Source organism: Panthera uncia, chromosome A2, assembly GCF_023721935.1.
Source record: "Panthera uncia isolate 11264 chromosome A2, Puncia_PCG_1.0, whole genome shotgun sequence".
Classification (NCBI taxonomy): Eukaryota; Metazoa; Chordata; class Mammalia; order Carnivora; family Felidae; genus Panthera; species Panthera uncia.
The window spans coordinates 28,757,747-28,776,976 of record NC_064816.1 but is presented as its reverse complement, the minus strand read 5'-3'; the positions used below and the strand labels follow the sequence as shown (position 1 = coordinate 28,776,976).

General features: G+C 39.6%; 1 protein-coding gene across 13 annotated transcripts in view; it reads left to right on the top strand.

Moving 5' to 3' along the window:
* The window catches only part of CADPS (calcium dependent secretion activator), a 477,475-nt gene that overhangs the window by 325,681 nt on the left and 132,564 nt on the right, over positions 1-19,230 (top strand). For 12 of the 13 annotated variants that reach the window (XM_049642654.1, XM_049642655.1, XM_049642657.1 and 9 more), the window contains 2 exons: positions 9,261-9,397; positions 13,134-13,321. In XM_049642654.1, coding sequence (XP_049498611.1) covers positions 9,261-9,397; positions 13,134-13,321 — 325 coding nt within the window. The remainder of the gene's footprint in view (positions 1-9,260; positions 9,398-13,133; positions 13,322-19,230) is intronic. The other variant, XM_049642652.1, reaches the window with a different exon arrangement.

The window sequence follows — 19,230 nt, the reverse complement described above, 5'->3', positions numbered from 1 at the left end:
GAGAGGTTTTTTTGGGTAGAGAAAAATAAACACTCCAGTCTTGTCATGTCGCTGTCTGCTCAAGGGTAACTTGAGAATAGAACATCTTACAGTTTGGGAAGCTTGGGAGTAATTATGAGTTTATTTGGGTCTTTCTAAATTCAGTTTGACAGACTTCTGGGTACAGTTTTTATTTTTTGCAATTTCAAAATGAAAAGACACGTCTAAGAAAGAGTGGAGTGGAGTATTTCCATGGAATTGTAAAAACCGAAGAAAAAAATAGATCCTGCTATTCATTCGTTTGTATGTGACTCTACAATGATCTGGGGAGGGTTCCACCAAACTTTAAAACTTTTTTGTTCTTTTGTGGTTTTTTTGGTGTGTGTTGTCGTTGATTTAATTTTTCCCCTTTCATTTTGGTTACAACGTGAAGAAATGAAGTCAGTGGCTAGCTGTCCAATGTTTTTGAATCAATATGTGCAATGTTCCAATTTTGAAGGCCAATATTGCTCACCTTGGAAACTACGTCCAAATCTGTTGTTGAGGGTTGCCACAATTTATTACACCAAGTGGCCTCTCATTGAGACACCTGATTCCTGTCCAGTCTGTGTTAGAGGAACAGTAACAATCAGTACCTCCGTTCTCATGTGGGGTGGAGGGAGGGGGGATTTTAAGCTTTGCTCTTTGGTCAATGATTACTTGATATATCACTTGAAATGAGTCTCATTTTAATGTCTGTTTCTCAACTAATAACTGTTAATCACATCATACATCCCCAAAGCTGGATGTTTTTGAGAACTGTTCTATTTTTGCTATCACCCTAACAGCCTTCAATAGTTAGTGGGGTCTTGGTAACTGTTGGTTTGGGAGGGAGGGTTGATTTTGGTTTTTGTTTTATTTTGTATCATTTACGTTTTCTTGTTCAATCTTTGCTCAAACCCAAGAACTTTAGCTGCTAGGTTAGAACTCCTGTCTGCTTTCCTGAGCCTTGTTGCTAGTCTTTATGTTATTCTGGTTTGTTCCTTCTTACCCTGCTAACTTCTAGCTGGACTGAAGGGTAAGTGTTCCCCTATAGCTAGCACAGCTCAGATAATCAGACTAGATTATCTGACACCTGCAATGTGCTTCCTCCCTATCCTCTTAAATCTCCCTCATGTCTAGACTTTGTAGTAAAACTTTTCATGTTATTTTCCTGACCTTAGGTTTGAAATGTAAGCTTCCATACCGAAACTAGGATGCATGTGATGTGTGCATAATTGCCTCCTCTCCTTGGCTTTCATATTGGCATCAAATGATCCTCTGAGTAAAGCCAACCATTAACATCTCCTGATTTTTTTCATTCCAAGAATATTAATTAGCATCACAACAAAATGGCAAATAATGCCTTTGCTTCACGGAATTTACAGCTACCTGACTGCTTAATGCCTGAAAACAGATCATTTTGCACTCTGATAATGTGGTGTTTCTCCTCTCCCATTCCAAAGATTAGAACGGTCAGCGGTACCTGTGGGGCGGTAGCCGTGGATACCGTAACAAATAGAAAGGTGGGGTAGGAGACCCAAAAAGGTTAGCTGAACAAGATTTCAAGAAAGTGCAGAATACAATTGATAAAGTAAATGCATTATTTGAACACTAAAGAGGTCGTTGTACTTGACTTGAGGGTGTGATCCAAGTAAGACCCAAAAGAGGATTAATTTTGAAAGGAGAGCTCTAATACATGGGACTGCCACACACAAAAACAGGAAATTAAGGACGTGATTGAGTCCATATAGTTGATTCACAAAAGCTTCTGAATCACAAATCCCCCCCCCCCCCCCGAGGGTTTGGACCTCTGGTCTCGAATGCCTCTCCGCCAGCCACCCCACTCCCAAGAACAAGGATAGCAATAACTGTTTTGACATCGTTTGTATTTGTATTAATTTCTCTTAATATACACCTGTAAGAGAAAAAAGAAACTTTAAAACTTGCAAAAACCTTTCTCTTCGCTGAGTTACTGATGAAAGAGAATCTACAATTCTTTTATTCATAGAAGGTAAAGCTGTCCACCCGATGTGTTGAGGGAAGACTTGACCTTAGAAGGAAATAGATAAATCAGTCAAGAGAGCAGGCAAATATGTACTTGAGTATTCTGAATGCTGATTTAGAAACCGTAGGTCATATCATTTCTCCTGCCCATTTAATAACAGTACTTTCTTCTAATTCTTTCTGTTTCTTTAATTTGCTTTCTTTACCCCTCTCTTTCTTTTTTTCTTTTGTTTTGCATAAATGTACCCCTGGCTAGCAGACAGATTTTTTTTTTCACCACTCCAAGCAGATACTTAATTTAACTTTACTTTACTTTACTTTGAATGTCTGATGAGGCATTTTAAAAGCTTACCGTAGAATGTGAATATAGCGGGAATTTAGGACTTTGCTCTACTTTTTTTTTTAAAGAATGAAAGAAAGGATGGATGAATAGATGATTGAATGAATTCTGTTCTGAGCGAATTTACATATATTTGCACAACAACGCATTGCTATCCTAGTAGATTTCCAAATAGTCGTTTGCCTTTATTCCTTTCTATAGTTTTATCACTGAGAGTTTTGCTGTATCTTCTTATATTGTCAACTTGCAGTTGCTACGTTGCAGGAATGCAATATTAAAGAATTAACTCAATGCCAAATTAATTCGCATGACCCCAAACCACACTGTAAATCACTTTCCTTCTCATTGCAAAAGTAAATGACTTTTTAAAAAAGAATAGACTCCCTCAATTAGGTCAAAAATTTTCCCAACACCATGATAGTATCTACATAGTGCATGTTAAATGAAGGTTCATTTCTTTGTTAAGTGTTTCAGGCACATTTAAAATGTATTATTCATTAATCAGCTGAGCACACTCATGTCATACAGTGATTTACAGTAAGATACATTATTAATTAGCCAACCACAGAAAGTTTATTTTTGCTCATGTCACAGGGAACATAAAGACGTCATCAAGCACTCTGTAAATTCACTGAAAATGTAATAACTACAGCAGGGGAAATTACAGATCATTTATTTATTCATTTTGAGATCATTGACAAAATCTCTACTATGCTTTTTACTCAAAGCAACTGTCTTATAAAGAATTATAAAAATTACCTTGAAATAAACATCACATGTTTATCCCCTTAAGTATACTGCCATAGTAGTTTTAAAGTCACGATTTTCGCAAAGTGCAATGTGGGCCTTCATAGCTCCTGAGAAGCCATGCTCTCTTGGCCATGCAAGTTAGCTTGACTGAGTCAAGGGGACCATGAAGGAATTAAGTTGTTTCTCAAGGGCAGCAGGCATGGGAAGACCAATCTTTTGCTTGCTATGTAGAGCTCAGTCAGGGCACAACATCCCCTCGTTACTTGATCATGCCAAGAAAACTCTTCTAGAAAAATCTGTAAACAGCCAGCTGCCATCAATCATTGTCATTTCTCTATTTCATGTCTTCTGATGAGGTTGACTACTGTCATTGTTCGTTATTGTCCAAACCATACATTCACTCTTGTACTGTCAAGCAGATATGACAAGCACACATTTTCCATATAAGAAAGATACAAAGTCACCTTTTAATTTGCAGTTGGGGTTCACAATGACTTTAGAGTCACATTAGCTATTCTCTTGCCTCTAGCATCCATCAGGAGTAACAACAGCTATAACTGTGCTCGAAATTTCAGCGTTAAAGCAGCTACCTTTAGCTTATTATAAAAGGAATTCATTAGAGAAAGGAGCCTCTCTCAGACAATTTATTAACAATACAATAATTATTTTCAACGGCAGACTTTTTTTTCTCCTAGCATATGAAATGTTCCAAAATGTAATATTACAAAATAAAAAGAGAGATGACCTTTTGTCTTCATTCCCTTGGCTGTTAGAATAATAGGAAAATCTCAATAAAATGAAGGTTTGAAAGCTGCATTAGTCCAAGAAAATTACCTTTATTCAGTAGACATTATTGCAAACTTGTCTAAAAAATGGTATGTCTGAAACAAGATCACATACATATGCTTGTTATTAAGCCAAGAGATCATGAATAATATATGTTTTCCATTGTAAGGAAGAAAAAGGAAACAGATATCAAACATGAAATAAACCCAGGCATCATGATCAAAGAACAACATCGCCAGTAGGGTCACCAATTAGTGACGTCACTTGGATTTTAATGAAGTAGATTAAATGAGAGTATAAAATCCACATAATCATATCACTTTAGGAACCAGAATTTTCCCAACATTCCTTAAATGCCAAACCAAATTGTTTCTGAGCAAACTTGGGGTAAAGTTTTGATTAGTTTCCACTTGAAAGTGTACTTGCCTTCCAGAAGTCTTTGTGTCCATCAGCCTGCTTTTGTGTCATGGATGCCATTAATAGTGCTTGAAGTTTCTTAATGTAGCTCAGGTATATCAACTTTATTCGCCGAAGATTAGTCTGAAGTCATCTCTACGCCCATGCTATACAGGACTTCAAAATCTTTATGCAGTTAAACCCCAGGAGGAACACAAGTAGCATTGTTTGGAAGATGTGTTGAATTATGCCCTACCTGCAGAGCCTATAAAATTACATGGCCAGTTTTTAGGACGTTTGGAGCCCTTGCAAACCAAGGAAAACTTAGGAACCATTCAACCAGGTCTGGAAAAGGCAAAGGTTGAAGTCCGTTCTTAAAATGCAGCCAATCCTTGATTTCTTAAAAAACAAAAACCAAAAAACAAAAAACCCACGTATTAATGAAAAAGAGCATTGGTATGTATCTCCCAAAGCACGGGATAATCCAAACATCATTGGAGATTTCAGCTGCCACTTTAGCCTCCTGATTCTGTTTTGCTCACCCTATGTTTGAATTCATTTTCATTCTCCTGACACAAGGCAAACATTGGCAAAGGAAGCGATCCCAAGGTGTCCTGAATTCAGGAAGTAACTTTCTCATATTTTGCTCCGGGCTGTTTTCCCCTTGCTAACGGCAGCATTGGAGTTTTCTTTTTGCTTTAATCAACCAGTTCCAATTGTTTGTACAGGGGAAAATGGAGTTGCAAGGAGCATCTATTTTGTAATGTTCAGCACTGTAGGAGAACAGACTGGGGCAGTGCAAGAATGACTATATGGTGTTGCTTGGGAAGCACCCACAAGTTCTTTGAAACAGAATTTGGAACAGCTGGACCACTGCAGTGTTTTATTTTAAAATAGACAACATATGTAATGCATATGGTCCTAGACATGTATGGAGACACAGGCAGACAATCTGAATGGTATCCAAAGACACCTGCACCTAGAATTCTGTTTCCTTCTATAAGATTTTTTTTCCCCCGAACAGCACATGTTCCCACTTTTGGATTTGCAAGATGCCATCTGAATCCCCATGTGTGTGACTCCTTAATAAAGTCAATGGGAAGTTTCCTGGGATGGAAGTGTCAGAATAAGTCAGTTAATAAACACCTCCTCAGGACCTGCCTCCTCTGAGAGCTGGCGGGGGAAAGAACAGATCAGAAACTTGCCCTCAAGGAACATATTATCTAGCAAGGGATTCAACTTATATGTGGGTGTTCTGACCACAGGAAAATTGGAACGTAAACCAGCAAAAACACAGAGATAGGACGTGCGAATTCGTTGTGCAGGGGCAGAGGAGAAGTACAATGCAGAGAGACTGGGAAGGCTCCCAGCTTCCTAGAAGCAATATGGTTTAAGAAACAACCTGTAACTAACATTAGCCATAAATACAGAGACATCCTTGGCTCGCTGAAAACTTTGAACAAGCTGGCTTCAGGAGCACTAAGAAATTTGCCCACTCATAGCTAAGGTTTATTGAGCACTTACTGTGTGCCAGCTGCCCAGGTACTTCTCAGCAGAACCTCTCAGCAACCTTCCCCCCATAGACTCAAACACTATTCTCCGTTTACATACGAGGAGGACACTCAGAAACACTAATCAGTCTGCGTCACTGTCACATCCCTAGTAATGGCAGGGCTAGCCTCAAATTCAGTCTTTGTGACCCCTTAAGCCCACCCACTTAACCACCTGTTACCCTAGCTCAAATAAACTGTTTGCACTGAATTTAGTATATCACCATTTCGTTAAATCAAGAAATAGAAAATATTTGTTGAAGGAGTGACTGTATTTATTTTGATGAAATAAATTCATTATTTTAACACCTATGTCTCGAGTGCCTGCTGTGTACCAGGTACTGAGAGATGCTTATTCTAGGTGCTGGGAATATAGCAGAGAACAAAAGTACCCAATCCCTGCTGGGACAGAGCTGAAAAATCAGACCCCTTCCCCTGACACCTTAAAATAGTGTTCCTGCTCCCCTCCCCACCCCACTCCTCTTTTTCTGAAGAAAATAAGCTCAGCGAGACTCTCAAAGATTTCATGGTAGACAGTCCCCCTTTCAAGCGCTGTTGAGTGGTTGGAACCAACAACTCAAGAGGCTAAATCTGGGTACATGATGATTTTGAGTAAGCAAAATCCAGAGGCTGTTCGTTTTACCTGCTGGAAACTCCCATTGTGTTAGGCTCTATCTTATACATGTAGACGGTGTGCAAAGAGCTTAGGTGACCTCAGCAAGGGCAGTGAAAATCCGGCTCATTTTACACCCAAGGAAACTGAGTCTCAGAGATCAACAAGCTGGGATCCCTCAGCTCTTTAAAAATAGAGCTCGAACTAGAGTCCAGACCTCCTAAAGGAGTCCCAGGCTCATCTCCATGTGGACCCAGAGAGAGAGAGAGAGAGAGGGAGGAAAGAAAGGAAGAAGAGAAAAGGGATTTTTATGTTGACAGAGTGGCTTTCTGAGAAGGAAAACAGGCTGATTTTAAGCATATTTTTCTGTAAGCCTCCTTTAAAACATAAGTGAAGGCAAAATTGGTCTTTAGATGTACTCTAAGCCAGGACTTAGCCCGGTGAAGCTGTATTGTGATGTATCGGGGAGGCAGGGAGTAGGATCTGGATCCAGGTCTCCACGGAGGAGCCAAGTTGCCTTTTCAGATGCATTTCCTGAGTGGGCAGGCGGCAAGGTGAAATAGTTCATCGCAAAGTTTTCAAGAGGCTCAACAAATAAAGAAGAAGAGACTTGAGACCTGTGTCCTACATTTAACAGCTACGAAAGAGCCCCCTTCTCTCCGAGCTCAATGACCGGTTCCGCCATCCTAATGGAAGAGCAGTAAAATAGCGGAGCCAAACTGGCAAAGTAAGGCCCCGGGCCGATTTGTCAGCTTGCAGCCTCTTCTGAGAAATCCGAGAGCAAGAAGCTGGTGCTAGCCAAAATGCCTCATCTCTCTGTTAAAATTGGGAGGCACGAGATGGGTGAGGCTTTTTATAAGGATGAGCAATTAGTGCGCTCCGCTGTTATTTTTCCTCGACTAAAGTGACCTGGGACTGACCCGAAGGGGGTGGGAGGGCATCATCTGTCCTGAGGGATGGAAAGGTGGCACCTGGATTACAGGTTTGCCCTCCTGCAGGGGTGGGGGTTGGGGCGGGGCGGAGATTTAAAGTTGGAGCAGGTTTAAGACGCTTGCCTCGGGCCAGAGGAATCTCACGCAGACATAGTCTAGAAGCAGCTAGCTTTTTCCCCAGCATCAACTTCGGGCCACCTGTCTTAGTAGCCATCCTGAGTCAAAAGGAGAAATACAGCTTGGAGCCCAAACAACCAACAAAAGAATCCTCATAGATAAAGCACCCGACTTCACACTGAAAGCACTTTCTTGAAGACAAATCCGAGGCAATTAACATAGCAAAGAGAATTCTTTCAGATTCTCTAATATAATTCTCACGCGGGTGATATTCCTTCCAAAAGCTTGTGTTTTATCATCTTAATGGAGCAACTTGGCTATTAAAATACACATTCTTCAACTTGCCTTCTGGAAGCCATTGCTTCTGTGTGTCTAGGGCATAAGCAACACATCCCGTTCAAACACTGACCACTTGCTGCTTCTATGAAAAATGACTAGAGATTTTGAAAATCTAACAGGAAGAGGGCAAGCATCTGATATACCGTGGATTTAGGTCTGAATGATACACCAAATCTATAATGCGATGAGAAATATTCAGCTTAAAGCCAGCCTGCTACCAAAATTCAAGTTTTCAGTCATACCCCAAGCATAGAAGGGGGGCAGGGGGCGGGAAGCTGCCTGCGATAAAGGGCCATGTATGAAAATCTATCCAAACACCCTCTCAATCAGAATTTGATTTTCCTCCTGTCCAGACAGCATTGCTGGTCCCAGGCAGGTCCCCCCTCTTCCTTCCGGTAGAATATTGCATACCAGGGGATGAATAAACTCTTGCTTAATTTGATATACGATGCTTCTTCTTTGCAGTGAGCATAGCAGGAGAGTGAGTGAACATGAGGTGGAGTGAGCTGATTCCTTTAATGTGTAGGCTCTTCATTCCTACCTCTCCGGGATTTACTTGTTCTCACTTGAGTTGAATTCTGAGTACTTTTGCCGATTGAGTATAGAGTATTTTAGTTACACATATTGAGATTAATTAGTTAGCCCTTAGGAGGTTTTGCTTGCAGCCTTCACCCTGTAAGAAAAAGTGTGAATACATTGAGACTATTAATTCACAATAAATGGCAGATCATAGCCCTTGCTGAGTAAATCTGTTTGTCTCTTTCATAAGCTTTGCTAATTGTAAGCACACTATAAGACAGTGACCTTGGCTATCACAAACTAAATTCCCACTTAACTTATTCTCCAGGTTTCAATGAAAATCTTTTGTTATTATTATTTTCTTTTAGTTTTGGAGGGCGGGGACCCAAATCTTTTGTGAAACCAAATTGGCAATGGGGATTTGGAAGGGGAGGATACAAATATTGTCACTTGGCTGAAAATCAGCATAACCCTTTTTCCAGATAATCCCAATAATTGTAGAGAAATTGCTCTAGATATAACCACTGGAATGGCAGAATCTATTAAAAACCTAAAAAAGCTAACTAGGCTTTTATAAGCAAAGATCCGATCTGCTTTCAGTGTTTGGTGAATTGCAGGCGAAGTTACGGTCGTGTGCTTAGTTTTTAAAGAACAACATAAATGCACTGGAGTTGTGATCATTTGATAAACATATTGATGCCAATATATTTTTGCCTAAATGCAATAAACTCACCAGTAAGTGATGCAAGTTGACAATGGGAGGTAAAAAGAATATCTTGCGGATGTTGGTGGGAGGGAAAGGGGAAACAGCTAGCATTCATAATGCCTAGTGAATTCCTGTATATTTGAAATGTCAAAGAAAATGTGATGTGTTTCTCTAAATTGTGTCTCTCTCTACATGTATAAATGAACAGACGCAGATAGAGCTCAAAAACATGGCATGGATGAATTTATCTCTTCCAACCCCTGTAACTTTGACCACGCTTCCCTCTTTGAGATGGTGCAACGCCTTACTTTGGATCACAGACTTAATGATTCCTATTCTTGCCTGGCAAGTATATTCTTTGGTCTACAGCAGTTTAAACATGATTAACATTTTTTTTTTTAATGCGGTATTTCTCTACCTTTATATCGAAAGCTCTTTTCTCTGTTACAGAGCCCCTTTAACAATGGTAAATGTGTTCTTGATTTCCTGGGTTGAGATAGTTTTACTTACCAAAGAAGACAGAGCGGGAGGCAGTTATCAGTAGAGACAGATCCAATTCCCCAGCCTCCCCATCTAAGCTTCCCCCTTTTCAGCTGCTACACGAGAAATATTCCCAAGAGGGTAATCGAGTTTGGCACCTGCTTGTGGAGAACTTGTAAAAATTGCCTCGGTTTCTTAAGACTTTAAGATTCCCCCTCCCTCCCCTTCTCAGATGATAAGACCCTGTGCTTCGGTCTCAGAAATGGATGTGTTCTTTTTGTTTATTTTTCAAAAATTAAAATGATTTGTAAATAAATGTCACTTCGCTTTTCAGAAGCTAAACTGGTTTGGATTTGTTTGTTTGGACGGCTTCTTGTTAGTCATAGTATTCAAAGCATTTTTCACCCTTTGGGGGAATTTTTTATGGTGCTTTAGACATTTGGAAGTCCAGCTCTCCAGCAAGAGCATCAACATTTCTTGAAATCCTGCTCTGAGCCTAGATTTAAATCATTTAAATTCAAGGGACAACTATTATGTCTTTTTAAAAATTCTGTCTTTATTGGATTCCTGAAGATATATTTTGGGCTTTATACTAATCAAATTCAGAAGCCTAAAAAAGACCTGGTTTATTTCCTTCTATAAACCATAAATTGTTACTTCATTTCTTAAAGGTAAATGATATGAATCCCACTTTATAGATGGGAAAGGTGAGGGGACATAACGAAATGACTTTACAAAGAGGAAAAGCCTCATCCCTGACTCTGCACACTAAGGTTAATGTGTCTGTATATTATAATACTATATAATTTACTAACATTAACGTATTATTGACGATAATATAAATATGATGAAATGTGTTTCTTTCCTATGACACGCTATTTCTTCAATCTATTCTTACTACTTTTTATTTTAAATTCTGTTTTTTTTCCTATAACCAGGAGCCAAACTATTAAAAATAGTAGATAAAATAGTCTTAAAAACAGAAACGGGATTATATGGAATAATTTATTAATCTGCGTCTCATAAAAGATTCATTGATGATCTCGGGTTTAGAATCACTTCATCAGAAGAATCTGAACTTTGCCAAATTGGAAAGGAACACATCACTTTGACTTAAAAAAAAAAAAAAAAAAAAAAAAAAAAAGCTTACCTTGCATTGCAAGGCAATTTTTCCCAAATGTGTTTCCTATGATTATGTGATTATTCACATAATTATAAATTGCATTCATGAAAGTTGTAAGAATATGCCGCTGAGCTGAAATCATTCCCTTTTATGTATAATTCCTATTCTCTTGAGGAATTTTTTAAAGTGTTTTATTTTCAAGACTTTTTTCACATCATCATTTTTTAAAACAATTTTCTTTTTCACCAAGAGATTTGTCACTAAGAAGAGTTAGTAAATGCTCTAAAAAATTAAGCCAGAAGTGAAATTTTGAAACTTGCTTCGCATTAATCACATATAGGCTTAAAAATATGCTCCAAAATCCACAATTAATTATGAATAGCATAAAATTGTTTCCCTCTGCATTTGTATACCTGTGTCTATTAATCATTATCCCCAAATTTCAGAACATAACAGCAATTAAAAGGACCTTATCTCCTGCCTCTATATATTTCATTTTCTCATTATTACAATCTTTTTTTTTTTTTTCAGTTAGTTTTGGAGACCGACCAGCAGGGATACATAAATTTTTCTGTGTCTTCGACTGAGTTCCTAATTGATATTTCTTCAACTCTTTTCAAAGCAGCTATTTTGGCATCTACAAAAGACTTGGTGTCATCTGAGTCGTAGAAAATATATTTTAATCTTTCACAGCAGTGTTGTTTCTAAGATTTAGCATTTGGGGTAGCAGATGGAGTGGCAAAGAAGTTGCCTATAGGGGCAGCCCACTGCCTCGACTACTCTCCCGCCCTCTGCAGTAACTTATAATTTGAAATAGGAAAGATGCCGTCTTTCGTTGGATGCATTGCTAAGCTGCGTGTTGTCAATCGAAGATTCCCCAGATCACCGATACAAGATCAGAGTATTGCAGAGGCCTCCCTCTCTGCACTTCTGTGGCCTACACCCGCCCCCTGTCACTGTCTCTTGCCTCTTCTCTCCCAAGGCGGAGAGCAATATTCGAAAGACTTAGAGAGGACCCTCAAAGTAAAATTAGATTTATATTTCAAAGAATTCTAAATTCCTGGCTTACAACATACCACCTAAGCTGGTTCACAGGTTTCTCCCCACTATCGAAAAGTTCACTTTACGCCACTTTGCTTTTGCGAAAGACCTCCATTAGTACTTGTTTTCAATAACCAAAAGGAATTCAAAGAGGATTTTTCGCTTGTACAAAATGATTATTGCTTCTCTACTTCACACCATTTTGGCTTCTGAAAGGTTTCATGGGAACGTTCCTTTTTCAGACAGTGAGGGAAACCTGTGGGGTTTTTAAATTTTTATTTATTTATTTTTATTTTTATGTTTGCTTCGGAAAAGTACCAAAACCAAAAGAAGTGATTTGCTTTCAGGCTTGGCTGACGGGTGACCTTGAGTGGATAGTCTCTCAGCCTTCCTGAGCATCTATTTTTTTAAGGGCATCATGGAGGCAGCAATTTTTATGCCATCATGCTTCCCAACTGCTCTGAATCAGAGATTCCATCCAGATTCTCTTTTATAGCAGCGTTTCATCTGGTCATACAGCAAGCAAATAGTAAGAAAACAAATAATTGCCAGGGGAAAAAAATAAAGCAAAATGCTAAGCCAGGGTTCAAGAAGCACCTCGGAGTTTAATTGTATCCTGTCTGGTTCACAACTTGAAAACTTAGTCGCGATGCTCTCTTTGCAAAGTTTGGTCAGTATCTTCATTATAAAATTTTAAAAAGATTTCCTTTCAGAGGGAAAGAATGTATAAAGTCCTAAAATGTATGTCGACCAATCCTAAAATCTTTGGTGCTTCAGAGTAGGAAAAGCAGAAGACGTGAAATAAGCCAGGGCTACTTCTGTTTTATATTATTTGTGAGTCCCTGAACAGCCCTGATTTGTTTCCTCATCTGTGAGATGGAGATACACCTGCCCTGCCTACCTCACAGGATTGCTGTGGGGCTCCAGCAAAAGTTCTTTGTCAAGTATAAAGCACAGTACCAATATAAGACGTCATGTTACTGTTTTCTCGTATCAGTAACCAAGCTCTCACCCTGTCTCCACCCCAACATTCTTAGAAGGTGTAAGGTTCAGTGTTAGAGCAGCGAGTGCGATTGTGTTTCTGGAATCATGCTGTCTGCTAATCCAGACTCCACCACTTACTAGTTCTGGGATGCTAGGGAAATTCCATGTCTTCCCTTGAGTTTCCCACCCATCCAACAGGGAAAACAGTGCCTACCCCATAGTGCTGTCCCAAGGGTCAAAGGAGCCAGCACACACACAAAGCGGTTAGCACAGTGGCTGGGACTTTAGAAGAAATCAGCAAGTGTTGGCTCTGGAAATTTTTAAACCCCCTTTTCTAGTTACTTCCGACCGTAGCAGCTCTCCAAAAAGCAAAACAAAACAAAACAAAACACAAAACAGCAACACAAAAAAACCTGTATTTAAAAGAAAGTCTCTCCTTTATTCCCCAAACAGGGCTGGTTCAGTCCTGGCCAGGTGTTTGTCCTAGACGAGTATTGTGCCCGAAACGGAGTCCGAGGGTGTCACCGACATCTCTGCTACCTCAGAGACTTGCTTGAACGGGCAGAAAATGGCGCCATGATTGACCCCACCCTCCTTCACTACAGCTTTGCCTTCTGTGCGTCCCATGTTCATGGGAACAGGTAAGCACTTGTCCAGAGGTATTCCTCAAAAAAAAAAAAAAGATCTTTTTTTAAGGCACTGGCAATGGTGAATGACTTGTTCTGCTTTTAGAATTGTCTCTAACTCTGTATCCATTCCTGTTCCTTCTGTAGTATACACACACACACACACACACACACACACACACACACACAAGAACACACGGGTCTTAGTTTCCTCTCTGCTCAAGAAACTTAAAAGAAATGGCAAACAGGACTTCTAAAGTGGTCTCTGAAGGTAGACCAATCTAGGTTCAAATCGTGGCTCCTCCGTTTACTAGCAGACATGCTGGATGGCAACTGAACCCTCCATGCCTCAGTTGTCTCATCTGTAAAACAGGGATGATAGTGTCCTCATGGGGTGTTTAAGAGGATGCATGTGGGCTCAGCACAATGCCTGGAACATGGCAAGAGCCTCATAAATGTTTACCTTTCTTGTTGCTATCATTCGTTCCATAAATATTTAGTGATTATTTACTGAGTGCCAGGCACTCTGGTATACGTTCAGCGTACATGGTGAGCAAAACAAGGCCCCGAACAAGGGCAGGGTTACAGGGAGAGCGAGGCTCTGAAAAAAAGGAGTAATATTCCTTACTAGCATTTGATAAAGGAAGACAGCTCAGACGGCGTGTGAGGACGGCAGGGAGGGTGTCCCTGAGGAAGAGATATTGGGCTGAGAACTGAAGCACATGTAGAAGTTGAGTGCTTCCAGGCAAAAGGAACAGCGTGTACAAATGCCCCGCAGACGGAGAAAGCCAAGCACACTTCAAGAGCTGAAAGCAGCTAGGTGAAGCTGGAAGCTAGATACTCATAACACTTACAGTTTAACCATAGAGCTGGGAGGAACTTTAGAGATCACAGTGTAACCCACCCCCTCATTTTATAGGTTTTCTAGACAAGACCAGAACATCAGTTCTCCTAACTCCACACTAAGTACTCTCTTTCTTTAGACGTTGCCCAGCTCCTGGAGGAAAAGATCCATGTTCTGAATAATGCAAAGCGGCAAATAATTTAAGAACATTACCATTTGGCTCTGAAGACATGGAATAAATTTCCACGTTGCCACAGCCAGTTTACTATCCCAATGTATGTAGCCTCACATTGCTATAAAGACAAGCCTGCATTCCCTCGAGCACCACCTCAACCGGTAGCCAGGAAAGGCACATCCAGGAAAAACTAGGTGGCTTCCGAACCCCGAAAAAGTTGGTGCTGCATTTATTTTAAATCAGACCGTCAGTTATCTTCATCTTCACAAGCTAGAGGACTCTGAAATATCTGTGGGATTTGTTGTGTGCTTTTCCTCTCTCTAGTGCTGGGAGGTTTGATGAGATACAACCTCAACATTTAGAACTAGGTAACAATAGCATTGTAGGTTTGAATCTTTAACAGGCAACGAGGTTTTCATCACCTCCCATTGTTATAAGGTTTGCTAGCCCCACACATGACCTTTTATTTACATAAAAAATATTTATGAAAACTCTGATACCTGGGGAGTATCTGTGCATAACTCTGCTTTTTATAAATATGTACACTTTGATGACTGTCTGTTACAGCCTCTTGGACTGAGTTCTTTAAAGAGAGAGAGAGAGAAGTTGCATTATATTCTCTGGGTTGTCACACTGTATTCTACATATGTTACTGAATAAGAAAGTGTTATAAAATAATGAAGTGTTTTTGTAAACTCCCTGGTAAACATCATCATGAATTATGATACACATTGTCTGGATTTCATATTGTAAGACTGCCACTTGATTCACAGTTAGGTTTATACATCTTGTCATGGAAACAGTTTTGGATTTCTTATTTTCTTTTCAGTTCCGATTTTCCTTATGCAAGTTTGCATCTTTTTTTTTTTTGCTTATTATTTTAGTTTGAATGCATTTGCTCTTGCTGTTTGATGCATCCTTCTTTTTCTTTCTTCTGTTTGTGCATGTATGTGTGCTCTTGATTCTCCTGTGGCTGGCCACACTCTGTGCATGCCCCATGCGACCACCCCCTCTCCAAAGTCAACAAATGCATGCATATCTTAGTGGGCTGCTACCAAATACAGACCCTGAAGGGAGCAAAACTCCCTCCCCATCTGAACCAGAGGCCAAAAAAGATACAAAAAAGGAATCCAAAAAAAGAAAAGATTGCAAAACCCAGGCAAATCCAGGGCCCAAAAGGTAAGAAGTTAACGTGTCTATTGGCTTGTGTTTTGCAATGTCTGTGCCGTTCCCCCGTCCACGCCATGACTTCCACCTTAGCAGACAACAAGCTTTGTGTGTATCTGAAGTCTCTGTTCCTTTAAAGTTCTTCAAAGGTATACTTTAAAAGAAAATCGTAGGCATGGGCAGAATACCATGTATTAGGACCGAATTTGAGTCAGGTGTTTAGTGACTCTTAGAACATTTTCATATTGAAAAAACTGAGCAATGTGTAAACAGAATCGTGAATCAGATTGCTTTTTTAGTGGCATCTAGTTAAGGACCTGGTACCTTACCAAGTCATTCATAATAAGCAACCCGTGCTTTGTAATTTTGAAATTATGTTTAAGGAGCAAATAGAATGGGTTGTCATAAGATGGGTCTATACATTTATAGTAGCTACATCATTTTTAGCAAACCCTTCTCAGTTCCACATTGATCTTATGAAACAAAGCTATCTTTAGATAATGACTTATAATAACACAAAGCAAAACCTATCACCAAACGAATGGCTCTTAGTAGAATCACTTATAGAATGAGGTCACCTTGAAGCCACTTGCAAGTTCTAAAATTGTATTTATCCTCTTTGTCCTTTAGGGCTGCTCTCATTGTGAATTGATAAAAATGGCAAATTGGTGGCTTTTTCCCCCTTTAAGCTAGACTTGCAGTTATTTCCAGTGTTATCCTTATGTCCTTCCTCACCTTCCCTATCCTCACCACAAATTAATATTGTCATTTTAAAGTTTTGTTGTTGTGGTTTTGAAACTGATATTCTTACCTGACATTACCAAGAGACACAAAGTTCATAAGCAGGTATGTTTTACGCTTTCAGTATGAATTTGTTCACTGGAATAATTCTAAGTCCTGAAATATATACAGTTCACCTGTAGGCAGACTAAATGAAAATACCAGCTTCAGTTCCTAGAGAATGTGGCAGGCTGTCAATCAACATGTATCGGTCTGATAGGGAAGGTCAAAGAAAGCCCCGATTCCGTGTGGACACCTGGTTTTCAAAGTTGCAGCATGTAAGGATGGAGGTGAAGTGAAGTTTCTGTTTGTGTTGCCCTAACGAGAGTCAGATTGCAAAGCAATGGTAGCTTGCAGCCAGTGAGAAAGCACACAGAGAATGCTGCGTAGGTACCCTAAGAAGCCTCTCTGGGTGCTGTCCAAGGTGCTGAGTGATCGGCATTGAAACCGAAAGCAAACCGCCACACTTGATTCAGACTGCCCTATGCCATGAAAAACTATCCAAAAGGATCTTGAATGGTACTTTGATGAGCTTATGTGTGTTCCAGGGTCTATGTGTATATTGCAGGTTTTGATGCAGATGAAATCATAGTATCAAATACCAGTCATGTAGCATTCTGCAGTTTATCCTTTTATACATTCTGTCTCATTCGCTGTAACATCTTCAGGTTATTTTTTACATCCATTTTGTGGAGGATGAAACTGAATGTCTACAAATTTAAGTGGCACACTCAGATATTCTTGAGTCCAAAGCTCTTCCTCTTTGCACTACATCAGTGTCGTGTGGAGGTTCTAAAGATCTGAGTTTGGAGTCTGTTCTGCATAAATCCAGAATTATCGTATCTTAATTCTGTGCCTCAGTTTTCTCATCTGCAAAATGAGCATGTAGTATCATAGCACCAATAATATCCTGTCAAACTCTAAAATTATCTTCTATAGATTATAATAACAAATTAAATAAGCCACTGTCATATTCCATAAGTAAAGTTTAATTAAATTAAGGATAATTGCTGCCATTTAGTAAGTGCTTGCTCTATGCCAGGGACTGTGTGAAGTGCTGTTTAGATTTATTATCTCATCTTATCCTTATTACATCCCAGGGAAATATTATTATTTGTTTCATCTAGCAGATGAGTAGCAGATGAGGAGTTTGAGGCTCAGATAAGTTCAGTCACTTACTCTGTTGCAAATAAGTATGTGATCCCAGTTCAAAACACATAGTCTGACTTTGGAGCTTGCATTTGTGTCTGGTGTAAGATGCCAAATTCAGCCATTTGAGAGGAGTTTCAACATTTCCGGGCTGGATACTATCACAGTCATCTGAATTAACTAAAGAGTTTTCTAATTTTGTCCTAAAGATGTCCAAAATCAATATGGCTTACCTGGTAATTTTGGCCTTGTGAAGGAAGCCAGAGTGTATCTGGAGTTTTAGACCACGTAAGAGCAGAGTCTCCTTTGAGCATTAATGAACAACCTTTTGGTGTGGGGAAACCATTTTCCCAACTTTTTTTTTTTTTAACCAGGATGAACACTACTTGCATGTGAAGGTTATCTATTCTTTGGCCCAGATTAAGAAGGCAATCATGACTCATGGAAACAAATTGCCCTTTAATTGAATTTAACTGAACAATAGAAGCCATTCCTGTTGTCATTTCACAAGCAGCTTTAGATTAGGTAAAATATAGCTTTTTACATAATCATTAACTTTTTACCTACTAATAACTCAGCATACCCAGAGGTAGAGGGAGAGCCCTTTCCTGCTGCAGTTGGAAATCATTAATGGCCACTCATCTGCTGATGACTCAGGTTCTCCCACGTTCTCTGTAAACCTGAGCCACATCTTTGTGAAAAACTATGCCTATGTGAATCTGCAACATCGAATCAAAAGTAGACACACCTGGTCAATCAGGAAGATCACTGCTACTTATAATTCCAGACACTGGAAGCTATGGAACCATCCACGTGTTTGGCATCTTTTAGAATACTGGTTCTTGACTTGATCCTTTATCCCAGGGGACATTTGACAATGTCTGGAGACATTTTAATTGTCACCTAGGGAAGGGGTGGTACTATTGTCACCAGTGACTACAGGCCAGGGATGTTTCTAAATATCTGACAATGCACAGGACAGCCCTCTGTAAACAAAGTCCAAAAAACCAAACTCCCAGATGATGGGCTTAAATTTCTCCTTTTTACTTGGGTCTTTTGTTTCTTTTACACGAACTTGTCCTGTGTCTAAAGGCATAAGAGTTGCCACCACTGATTTTCACCTTGTGCCGTAGTTCTCACCCTGTAGTGTGCATATAAATCACACAGGGAGCTTGTTAACATGGAGAATACTAGATCCCATCCTGACATAATTTGATTCAGCAAGTCTTAGATGGAGTCAGGCTTCTGGACTTTTCATCATTTCCTCCCCAGGTAATTCTAAGGCATTTGTTCTTCAGATCTCACTTAGTTAAGGCCTTGGTTGTCAAACTTGGCTATACCCTGAAATCACTTGGAGAGCCTAAAAAAGGCCGATGCCATAGCCCCACCCACAGAGGCTCTGATTTAATTAATCTGGGATGTGGCCGAAGTATCATGTTTTAAAAATCTCCCCTAGTGATTCTAATATGTAGCAATGTTTAAGAACTGCTGATTGAGGGAACATTAGTTTGGGCCGGCTCTTTAAAAAAAACAACCCATTTTCTCAAAGAGAGAGGGAAAGAAAAAGAAAATGTGAGTATGTTCAGCTGGCTGCACTTGGCGATCATAAAACCCACAGATGTAAATCTCTATATCTTCTAATTTTTAAATCAGCTCCTAAGGTTGCAGTACTTAATTTTCACCATAATATTTTTAGTATTCTTTCTAGATGACATTTAGATTAGCATCACTTTGGTCACTGTCCCGCAGTGACAAGGCAATCAAACAGCTCCGATGATTGCAAGTTGCGTCAATGTTCCTTGGATCCCT